Source organism: Populus nigra, chromosome 11 (genome assembly GCF_951802175.1).
Source record: "Populus nigra chromosome 11, ddPopNigr1.1, whole genome shotgun sequence".
In the NCBI taxonomy this organism is placed as follows: Eukaryota; Viridiplantae; Streptophyta; class Magnoliopsida; order Malpighiales; family Salicaceae; genus Populus; species Populus nigra.
This window is the reverse complement of record NC_084862.1, coordinates 3,417,543-3,429,559: the sequence shown is the minus strand read 5'-3', so window position 1 is coordinate 3,429,559 and position 12,017 is coordinate 3,417,543. Positions and strand designations below refer to the sequence as shown.

The window sequence follows — 12,017 nt, the reverse complement described above, 5'->3', positions numbered from 1 at the left end:
TCATGTACGAAGGTATTAAACTACATGGTAGATCTAACCCAAGTCTTAACTTGGGTCAATGAAATTATTAAAAACAAAAAAAGAGTTTACCTATAGTGTAAGAGAGGTTGTTTGATATTACATTTCTATTTATGTTTGAATATTTTTAGCATGAAAATAATATTAAATTAATTTATTTATTTTTAGTATTTTTTATATTTTTAATGTGTTAATATTAAAAATAAATAAATAAATATATAATTATTTTAATATATTTTTAAATAAAAATATTTTTAAAAATCAAATACACAACTATTCAAATACACAATAAATAACATAGTAAACTTTTTCCAAAACATTTTAAAATTATTAATTATTAAAATAATATAGCAGCTACTATGAATGTAAATATCTAAAAAGGAAAAAAAAAAATCCAAACCAATCTCTTTCTTAATTTTACCAAAATCAACTTTATTTTGAAAATTGACAAGTTCCAGAAAAAAAAACAAAAACAGTGTGAGTTTGAAGTTTGAACAGCATCATCATCAATCCGTCGAAGGACATGACGACGAGGCGATCACCTTTGATCCTTCTTGACACTACACCTCTTCTATTACTAGTATTATTATCATCATCCATAATCTCTCCAGCAGAATCAATAACACCACCTGAGAAAATAAATACTGTGTTAGAGCTAGATGAATCAAATTTCGATTCAACTATTTCCACCTACGATTATGTCTTCGTCGACTTCTACGCCCCTTGGTGTGGCCACTGCAAGCGTCTCGCTCCCGAGGTATCTATCTCTTCCTCTGTATTCTTCTTCTTCATCAACGAAGCTTTGCTAGATAATATTTTGAATTGATCTCACTTTTTTTATGTGTTGAATTTTGCTCAATCTGGATTTTTACTGATTCGGTAATTTAGGTCGAGCAGTTTTGATTTATGGATATTGATCGAGTTCAAGAAATTTAGGGTTTCGTTTTTCTTTTAATTGGCGACGTTGCTTGTGTATTTTGTTATTTTCAACTTGTATTATACTTCGGTGTTACAATATATTATTTAATTAGTTTAATTGTTTTTGTTACAGTTAGATGTGGCTGCTCCCATTCTTGCCGAATTGAAGAAACCTATAGTCATAGCCAAAGTGAATGCTGATAAGTATACCCGGCTTGCTAGGAAACATGAAGTCGAGTATGTATCCTCTTCTACTTTTTTGTATTTTGTATTTCTATGATACTGCGTGGGTTTAGATAATGAGTTTGTGTTGCCAATTTCTGTATCATGATGTTTAACTACTACTTGTCTTTACTTTGATTGATACAGTGGGTTTCCGACCCTCAAGATTTATATGCATGGCGTTCCAACAGATTATTATGGACCAAGGAAAGCAGAGTTACTTGTTCGTTTTCTGAGGAAATTTGTTGCTCCTGATGTTACTATCCTTAATTCAGACTCTGCTATAAGGGATTTTGTTGAAGAAGCCGGGACACATTTTCCTATATTTATAGGTTTTGGTTTAAATGAGACCGTGATGTCGAATCTAGCCATAAAGTATAAGAAGAAGGCTTGGTTTTCTGTCGCAAGTGATTTCTCAGATGATGTCATGGTACAATATGATTTTGACAAGGTTCCAGCTTTGGTATCTATTCATCCAAGTTACAATGATCATACCGTCTCTTATGGGCCCTTTGAAGGTTTGTTTTCATCCTATTACCTATGAATTAGTGTTAAGTTAATGTATTCTGTCCTTACCAATGTGTTATTTGCAGTTTTCTATAAGAATTTCAACTGTTAGTGTTTGCTTATTTGACGATGGCCTATAGATATCTCATGTTCTTGACTATCCGGTACTTGTGTCTAGATACCATCAGCTTCAGAGAATGGAACTTAATAATAAAAAATACTGCTGGCAATCATAATAAAATGAAGAATACTCTGTTATTTCTGTGTGCTTCTTTTGTGTTTGTACTGTCTTTGCATTGTGCACCATTTCCATGGTGGAATTTGCATACTATAAGCTGGATTAAATTGGGATAATCATAGGGTTACAAATTTGTTTCTGTATTTCATATAAAGATTGGTATACCATTTAATAGTTTCAAATATTGGTAGATGCATCATGTGTGTGCAGAAGAAATGCTACCTGACTGATAATTTGCAATATTAGAAATTTGTCATTGCACGGTATATATATCGCAAACAGGGAACATGTCCTCACTGAGAACTCAAAACGTAGAATACTGAATTTTTTGCGTAGAAAATTGTGTTGGAGTACTAATTCTGAGTTTAGGTCAAATATTACCCTGTTCAATTGAGTTGCTCATTTATCACTCTCAATTGAGCTTAGTGTGGTATATTTTAAAAACCCATAGGGTATCACAAAGAAGTCTGATTGATGGAACCTAGACAAGCAGGTGCTTGCATGTTCAGATTCTTGCTCAATTATCATCTTGCAATTTTCCTCGATTATTTCTTTCGTGACTGATCACTTTTTCTTTGCTGCTTTACATAATTATAAGCTGTTCTTGCCTTTCTATTAAACCTGCAGAGGAATTTATGGAGGAATTCATAACACAAAATTCTCTTCCTTTGGCTGTGCCCATAAACTCCGAAACATTGAAGGTACTGAAAGATGATCAGAGGAAAATTGTCCTGACCATCTTGGAGGATGATTCTGAAGAGAAATCACAAAACTTGATCAAAATATTGAAGGCTGCTGCATCAGCAAATCGTGATCTGGTTTTTGGTTTTGTTGGGGTTAAACAATGGGAAGAATTTACTGAGACATTTGGTGCCAATAAGGAGACAAAACTACCAAAAATGATTGTTTGGGATGGAGATGAGGAGTATCTTTCAGTAAGTGTAGCTGCTGTAATACCATAGGCAAATACCATATTTCAAATCTCTTGGAACTTCTAATCTCCATTAATTAGTTTCGTATTTTACTGGTGTTTTTTTACCTATATAGTATATCATGAGGAGAAATAATACACGCTCTAATTTTTTTTTTAATGGTGTAGGTTATTGGTTCAGAAAGCATTGAAGAGGAGGACCAGGGGTCTCAAATCTCACAATTCCTTGCAGGATATAGGGAAGGAAGAACGGAGCGGAATAGAGTTAGTGGTCCATCGCTGTTGGGCTACTTTAGTTCGCTGATTGGAATTAGAACTGTGTACATAATTGTGTTTTTGGTGGCAATGCTGATGTTCATCCAACATATTACCAAAGAGGAACCTCTAAGGGTTGGTACTCGGGACCAAGCTGAACCTGCGACAAGCTCCAAAGCTGAAAGCTCAGAGTATAGACCTGAAGATAAGCAGGACTAGATACGGTAATGTACTCGGGGATACCGGAGGATGAATCAAAAGGCAGCGGTTATACAGTAGGAAAGCAACCACAGACTTCTAAGTTATTCTGAATTTCCTAGATTTGATAGAGAATAATCTCTTCCATGAATTCTGATGTGCTTAAATAAGACCTATTTTGAGTACTCATGTTCATCAGCTTTTGCGCACGTTTGCAAATTTGATGATTTTGTTTTGGGTATAAACCACGTTCGTATTTTTTTTCCATGATAATTTTTTCAGTTGACACACTTCTCCAGACACAAAATAGGAATGACAATATCATATCTGGTTGGGGTTGGTTTTGGGTCGTTAGTGTCTTGAGCCAACCGTGGGATAGGGAGGAGGGATGGACACAGAGAAATAATTTTTTTATATATAAAAAATAAAATTTAGAAAAGTCTAGGGTGAAAAACCAACTAAATTAAATTATATATATTTAAAACTAGATTTTACTAGAAACTAGTTTTTTTTTTCAACAAGCAAAATTTATTGGTTTTTTAATGTGTTTTTTTTATGGTTAAACTTAGTTGTTATTTTATTGAATAAAAGGTAAAACCAAAATAAATACATAAAATGAATTAGATAATCGTAGATGCTTGTAAATGTATCCAATTGCAAGCAAAATGTATCCAAACACTGGAGCTATAAACTCCTGTACAATTGGAACAATATGAATTCATGTTTTTACAAAAGGATGCAAATCTTAAGGGTGGGTTGTGGCTGAGCTGTGGAGGAGGTCGAGAATGCAAATCTTAGAGTTTGAGTCTTTGGAAGATAACAGACTTTCTTTAATGGGGATTCCTCAAGAAGACATGAAAGAGGAGTGCAAGAAACCATCGGCTCCACTAGCAAACACGGGTCCAAAAATGCTTCAGAGTCTGTGCCTATTGTTGTAGAGATTGTGTTGCTTAGTGTTGTGAAGGATAAATGTGAGGAGAAGGTGATTGATTTGGCCAGGGAGAGATCAACGAGAATCCAGATTTGAGTCGGTGCCAGAAATGTGTTAAACATGGATGATTCATCAAGGATGTTAATTTTATCTTTAAAATAATGTATTTTTTTTAATTTTTTTTAAATAATTTTTGCTATTAATGTATCAAAATAATCTAAAAACACTAAAAATATATTAATTTTAAATAAAAAAAATTAAAAATTTAGAGCACAATTTGCACCACTTTCCTCTATGCTTTCTAAGAAAGTGGGACTTGTGTTCGAGGATCTGGATGTCTGCGGGATTTGTTTGCAAAGAACCGAGGACAGGCTTTTTAGGGCAGCTTGGTTGCCATGTTCTCATGCCTATCACGGATCTTGCATTGGCAAGTGGTTTAAAACCAGTCCTTGCCCTACTTGCCGCTTCCAATTCACTCAAGGCTGAATTTCCTGAGAAAGTTCTTTATTTTTGCACCAGACGCAACATTCTTTTCTGGAGAACTCATGATTTATCTATAAAGGCAGCGTTTATCAGCAGTCCCTGCTCTTTACCTTCTCATTAGGCATGTATTTTGTTTATCAATATTCAATCAAAGATAGTCTGTTACATGCAGCGGATGATTGTCATTAGGGCGTCTCCTTGCTACCGAGAGAATAAACGAAAAGAAAGCTTCTAACCTTTTGAGTGAAGATTCAAATAGGAACAACAAACCAGAGGGCACTGGAAATTGCAGTCCACAATCGTACTTTATTATTTTGCTCTTATATTTAAATCTTCAAGTTCCTTATCGTAACGCAAATCTCCAACTGCAAACTCTACATGGTACAACGGTTAGAGCCTTTGGGGCTAACTATATTGATCAATACAACTATTCAAAAGATTAAAATTAACAACCCAATACAGCAAGAATACACTCAAACATGGTGATGAGTAAGAATCCGCCAGACCTCATCTGTCAGGACCAGAACTCTCACTTGAATATTGATAAAAAAAGACATGACTGTATGCTACAATGTACAAATCAAGCAGAGAAAGAACGCCATTCTGATATGGCACAAGAAGACGAGCGATTTATATTCAGAGGAACCCAAGCTGTAATGCCATAAGGTGTGAATCAGAGGTGCATAGAAACTGACATGTTGGTTCACATCCCGCAGTTGTGTGCAGTTACTCTAGACTTCCCACTCGCATGTTATATTTTCATTTAGCAATCTGGAAGAGACTGGGCAGAGGCAAATGGAGAGAAACTTGCAGCAGACTCACTGCAATGCAATGGGCGTGGCTGATGACTCGAGCTAACCAAACTCGGTGAGGCATTACTTGGGCTAGGTATATATGCAGACATGTATCTGGTGTTCAAGGGTGAAATTGATGGGTAGCCTAAAGAATGGGGTGAAACCAAGAAGGAAGCACGGGATCTTTGGGAAGACATGTTCCTAAGATCAGCTGAACTCTGGCTTAGAGCTATGGAAGGTGAGTGCCGATAGGATCTAAGAGACTGCTGGGCATAAGGAGTGCTAGAAAGAGAGGGAATATAAGAAACTGAAGGGGTCCTTGATGGGGTAATTTGTATGGCAGTTGATGTTCCAGATCTAAAAGATGACAGCATGGTTGATGAAGCCAAAGAGGATGGGTTGGATGAAAGCAATGGTGTGGATTCTGTTGCTGGTGGTTCACCTGTGCTAGTTCTTGCATCACGCTTGCATACTGGACAAAAGGTCCTCCATGTCGTAAGCCAGGAATCCACACAGAAAGCATGGAATTCTGCACAAGGTTTGAGAATTTATGATAATGGAGATATGAGCAATTAATACAAAACCTGTCAAAAGCTTCAAGAAGATGCTAGCATTATTTCTAATTGCAGAGTGAAAGGGGTTATGAAAATAGTCCTATCATTAACTGTTAGATTGAAATACGCGCTGCCATAAAAACATCAGCCACAACTGGTTTGTTTGGTTGCATTATTTAATATGGCATTGAAGTGTACATGCGCAACTCAAATCCTAAATATATGTTCTTACACCACGCTATCTAAGAGGACATCTTCTAGAGAATACTACAAACCTAAATTTTCTTTACCTATCTTGCACTGTCTTTGTTATTTCTGCTTGATAAGAGTGAAAATCAACCTTATATATTGACACATCAGAATTTCCATATCAGACTATATTAGATGAACAATTCTTCAAAAGGAGCAACTTTCCACTTTTTGATAATACAAATCGACAAAAAAGAAAAGGGGGGTCCTAGAACCTCGCATTTCTGATTCCATCATTTTGGATTTCCATTGCCAAAGTCATTTAATGTTCGATTTTTATAATAAGAATTTTACCAGAATGTTGGTTTGCATTTACAGAAAATATACCATAAAACAAGGTTGTCATCATACTAGTCATATAAATCTACCATTCAATTTTCAGTTCACTTCCTATCTCTGTTCCAAGTTTTACTAAATTTGCATTCACTAGATCAAGTTCAAATCCTGCTTAATTCAGCTCTAATATATTCCTCACATATCCAATTTTCTGCACCAATTACCTGGCTGCATCTTTGATGCTATTGAAAAATTACCTAGAAGAACGTCTCTATGGTACATCCATTTCACTAGGTGTTAATGCCAGAAAGGCTAGCATGATTTACAATCAGCACATTCTGTTGATAACCATAAATAAAGAAGACTGACAAATAAGATGGAAAGGTATTTTCTAATTACTTTTTCCAAAATTGTTCCTTTCAGGTACAAAGTATACCATGCTCCAAGAAACAATTGCAAAATACATCTCAATATTTTCAATTGCTCACTGCGACATTATAGAAAGCCCTAACCACTGAATCACTGTTAATGGCAAATATTTTTTATTTCAAAAACTTCCCTTGCTTAGCCCCTTCCATGCTTGAGTGGGTTCGGGGTCCAAAAAAATAAACTTGTCTGGTATACCAGCATTAGCCCTAATAACATGGGCAACCAGCGCAACTAAGTCAAAGAAGATGTCAACCTGACTTGAAGCACCTAGCAATTTTTGCAGTCACCACTTCTCATAATTCTATTACCCCTCTAAACTATCTTGAAAACATATTTGAAATTAGAGTGGCTACACACTAAACCCACAACCTTTAAACAACATGAAACAGATGCCACAAACAAAGTAAATGTATTAAATAAGCAAGTATATCATCGTTGTTAGGAAACCAAGGAAAAAAAAAGGCTTACTGTGTCGACATGGCAGAATCCTGAGTTTTTCTCCAACAGTATAATCTTCAAGGCATATGGCGCATGTAGTTGAAGTACAATTATCCTCTAGAACAGAAGTAAATGTGAGGCTTGGCATTGCCTTCACCAAGCGGCTGCTCATCCCATGGAATTCCCGTACACGGGAAGAGCGAGGACGCTCTCTTCTTATGCGATGCCTGCGGACAAAGAAACAGGTTGCCAATACCGCAGACATTGCGAGAAGAGATATGAAAGAGATTGCCATAATAGACCATGCTGAATTTTCAAAGCTTGGGATTATCCACAGCTCCAAGTCAGCCATCCCAGCATATTTCTTAAGCGTTTCACCTGATGTTTTAGAAACAAAGACGGCAGGTATTGTTACACCAGCTGAGTTTCCTGCCACTGAAAATTTTCCAGCATTCTGGATTAGGATTTGCATGATAACTAAATAATTTGTTTTGTCATTTATAAATGAGAGTGAGAAAGAGAGAGATTTGCTGCCCAAAGAACATTAGCAAATTAGAGAACAATAGAAAAGGGGCTGTTCAAACAAATTTCTAGGTACTTGACTTTACCTACTCCAAGTTTTGATTAGAAAGGTCCAACAATTCACACAACAAACTTATAAGCAACAATTCAACCTGCTCTGCTGATTAGTAACAAGAGTGAAAAAAATACGGGTATGCCAAAGCTGTGATTTCACCAGGGGAACAAATCACACATAAGTTTTCACTTTTCTCATATGGCTGGCAGCAACATCACGAATTTATTAAGCCACTTAGTTTGCCTTTAGTATTAGCTGAAACATATGGGGGAGAATGTTATGGGGGTAAGAATTAAGGGTGATGTGTTAAGGCTGTAAAAGGTGTCAAAGAGGTGAGGTATTAATGGTGTTCGGTAGGAGTTGAATGAATTTTGGGTAATAGTGGATCCCTGTACAAATCAAATCAAATTCTAAATTAAATATAATTATTAAATAATTAAATAATATATATTTGTGGTGCAAAAGGGAAGTGGAAGAAAACAAAGAACAAATTAGTAGAAAGTTAAAAAAAGAGAGGCAAAGTTATCATTTAACCCCTTTTGGCAGTTAAATGTTATCCTCCTTGGAATTCTTCCCTCCCTGAAAAATCATACTAAACACAAGGAGGTGAAATGGATAACTTTTCACCACGTAAACCCATATCAAACATATCCTTGTTGATTGTTGGGAAAAACTGGTGCACAGCTACTATGAAAATCCACAGAAGCTAAATTCAAAGGGCAGAGCATGAATCCATGAATCAATAGGCACAATATCAACTCTCGAACTTAGAGATTGTTGCCAGCAAGAAAGTAACTGCCAACGTGAAGGGATGGCTCTAAACAAACATCAAGACCTACTACCAGATTGTTTCTCATTTGTTCAAAGTGTCTTTTTACAAAATAAGCTAAAAGCACAGGACTATAATATGAAGGAAAATTCCTCACAGAAGTTGGTGGATCTAGGACTTGCAACAGATCATCATCAAAAAATTAAGGGTTTCAAAACTATGAAAACAGCCTCAAAACAGCAGAGAAAAATGGATGCTAATTACCATCTATGATAGAGCCCACCACACACCAGTGCCATACTCCATGCTATAAGGCTAATGTCCCTCTTATCAGCCCTTCTATTAGCGATTAGCAACTATAGATACTAAAATCCCACACCATAATTTTATATATCTATACATAATGGGACATCAGTTATGTAATGGATTATGGGTCCATGGCATCACACCTATTTTACAACAGGGTGAAATGCTATGTAGCACTCTGCACCACCTGTCACACAACGCCTAATACAGTAAAAAAAGTTAGTTCTTTCAAAACAATTCTCCACCCTCTTGGTTTCAGTTGAATACATCAGAGGATTGCAGTTAATAGCTTTAAATCATTAGATTAGTGCATAAGCAACAATTCTTTATTAATTCATGTTAGTTCTTTCAAATCTAGGATCCACCCACTTAGTTTCAGTTGAATACATCAGAGGATTGCAGTTAACAGCTTTAAATCATTAAATTAGTGCATGCAACAATTCTTTAATAATTCACAAGTTCAGCAAGGCAACCACTGCTAAAAATTTGAAACCACGACTATATCTTCTTCTTCAACCACATGCTAAAATACCTAAAGGCCCTTGTTGCTATGGCAGTCAAAACAAGGTTGAGACTCGAAAAGAAGGAAGGATAAACCAAATCTCATAATGGTCAACGAATTATTCGTTGTTTTCTTTTGCAGGTTAGTTGGAAAGCAGCAATGCTCCCTCATGGTAACAGATCTGCTACCCAACTCAGAGGGTAAAAGAAAAACAGATTCTAGTGAATAGTCGTAAATGAGTCTAATGTTCATTTAAACACCTTAGAAGAACCAGAAATTCATAACAATGAACTTGTACAAATTTTGACATTCTTTTTCCATTTAAGATAGATGTAAAATTACCAGCAAAAGTTTTGAGCTTGAACAAGGAATCACATTGCTAAAGCGAGTCCAACATATAAGTAGCAATTGTTCCAACCCTAACAAGCTTGTTCACGAAATCCAAGGAATCCCATTGTGAGACAATGGTGCAGTAACAAAGAACAGAATTATATTTGGAGCAGACCCTTCTACTATATAAACATTCATATGTTGGGGACAAATTTAAGAATCAATCCGTAAGATTATCAACAAGTTCTCATGGCAATAAGGATTCATGTTAGTAATAACAAACAACTAAGCAGTGGATAAAAATCATTTTTCACATAGGAAAAGGTCTTACTTGCGACTAAGATTCCTTCTTCATCGTCATAGATAATAGCAGCTTTGTAACCTGCCTTTTGTGCTCTTCTAACTTTATCCTCAAAGCTGCATCCTCCTCTTATAATCAACACAAATGGAGAGCTACAATTGGAACCCTTTTCAGCTTGATTAGTCAAATCCGAGCACGCATCAATAGGCTCTGCCAAATACAACACCCCACATTCACCTGAGCCCTTTATTGCCGGAGCTGAATTTAACAACAAAACCAATAATCAGCATGGACACATAGATATGTAAGAAACTACGTGCTTACAACATTCTGGCATCAACAATTCTTAGATTCAAGATCCTCAAGTGTGCACATAAACCAAATATTCTAACATAATCTAACTAACCCTTTTTTAAGCAGATTAAAATCAATAATATTTTAAACTCGATTTGTGTTTTCAATATTTGATTAATAAGAGCATAAAAAAAGCCCCAACTCTTTGAGATACCCAATTAGCATATTAAAGTCTAGTTCAATGAAAAGTTTCAATCTTTTCAGCTCTAGAAATAAAAGTCCCTCACTTTCTTTCATTTTCCTTCACTTCCTTAGCAACCAAAAACCAAAACAAACATTAGAGAGAGAGAGAGAGAGAGAAAAAAAACTCACCGAAATTAGCTTCAATATCATCGAAAGCCATGGTAACATTATTGCCAATCAAAAGAACATTACCTGATGCCACCAAACAGCAACTCAACAAAGACAACAATAAGACTACAACACCTTCCATTGACAAAGAAGACAAAAATGGTCCCTTTTTTTCTCGCTATGGTTTATGTTAGGGTTTAGATTTTGATGAGAATGGATACATCAGCTTCCATCTTTCGATCCTGATTTTGGGCTTTGATACTTTCTATAAATCATATAAAGGTTGTTTTTCACCAGGGTAGAGAGAGAAAAGGCTTCAAGTACGAAATTGAGAGCTCTTTTGAAGTGTCTATTTTCAGGTCCCCTAAATTTTATCTCATTGCATGTTGCTGGATGGCCATAATAAACTGATGTAATTTCTTGGGTTTTTATTATAGTAGAATTGTTTGATTCAAGATTTACTTATTATTTAACTAGATTGGAGATTCATGATTTTTTATAATTGATCTTGCTATGATCCTTAGCATCCAGGAAGGTGTCTCTAGATTAGTCCAAAGATGATGTGTGTTGTGGATGAGAAGCAAGGAAGCAATGAATTTTGTATTGAACAAGTAGGCCACTTGCACAGTCAGAAGGTCGCCCCCATGCACTCGGTGGTTTGATTTTCTGGTTTGTGTGCGTTCGGTCACTGTCTTTATTTAGTTCATTTCTTCTAGAGAAAGACAAACACATGGGTGAGCTCATACATGATAATCATGGCTTTAGAGGGGTACAATTATAATATTAGGGCAATAATGTTCAATATGCGGTGGAAACGATGTATCACCTTTACCATGAAGAATAACAAGTTTCTCACTCGAGTTCGTGGAAAAGAAAATTATTTTTTTTTTTTTTATAATTTAGTTTGATTTTCTCTGTGAATGTATATTATTCCACGATACTTTACATGTTTATTATGCTTTACATGTTTATTGTGCGCTTCTATTTTTTTTTTTAAAGATATATAAATAAAAATTAAAACGGAATCTTTTTAGAATAACAAAACTCATTAACATTAAAAATAACAAGTTTCATAACTAAAAAATGAATGTTTGTCAATTTTATTTTTCAATCACCGTGATCAAGTGATTCTGTTTTTTTTTTAAA

The 12,017-nt window shown here is 35.4% G+C and overlaps 2 protein-coding genes across 2 annotated transcripts; one reads left to right on the top strand and one right to left on the bottom strand.

Moving 5' to 3' along the window:
• Positions 1-420: 420 nt before the first annotated feature.
• LOC133668749 (protein disulfide-isomerase 5-2-like) lies at positions 421-3,554 on the top strand. Its single transcript, XM_062088731.1, has 5 exons — positions 421-775; positions 1,070-1,173; positions 1,306-1,676; positions 2,531-2,838; positions 3,003-3,554. The coding sequence occupies exons 1-5, from the start codon at positions 542-544 to the stop codon at positions 3,306-3,308; spliced, it is 1,323 nt and encodes a 440-aa protein (XP_061944715.1). The 5' UTR covers positions 421-541; the 3' UTR covers positions 3,309-3,554.
• Positions 3,555-5,080: 1,526 nt separating this feature from the next.
• On the bottom strand, positions 5,081-11,419 carry LOC133668436 (receptor homology region, transmembrane domain- and RING domain-containing protein 2-like). The gene is made up of 4 exons (XM_062088284.1): positions 10,893-11,419; positions 10,257-10,484; positions 7,472-7,876; positions 5,081-6,024 (listed from the first exon to the last, which is right to left on the bottom strand). Exons 1-4 carry the CDS (start codon positions 11,011-11,013, stop codon positions 5,465-5,467), a joined length of 1,314 nt encoding a protein of 437 aa, XP_061944268.1. The 5' UTR covers positions 11,014-11,419; the 3' UTR covers positions 5,081-5,464.
• Positions 11,420-12,017: the final 598 nt, after the last annotated feature.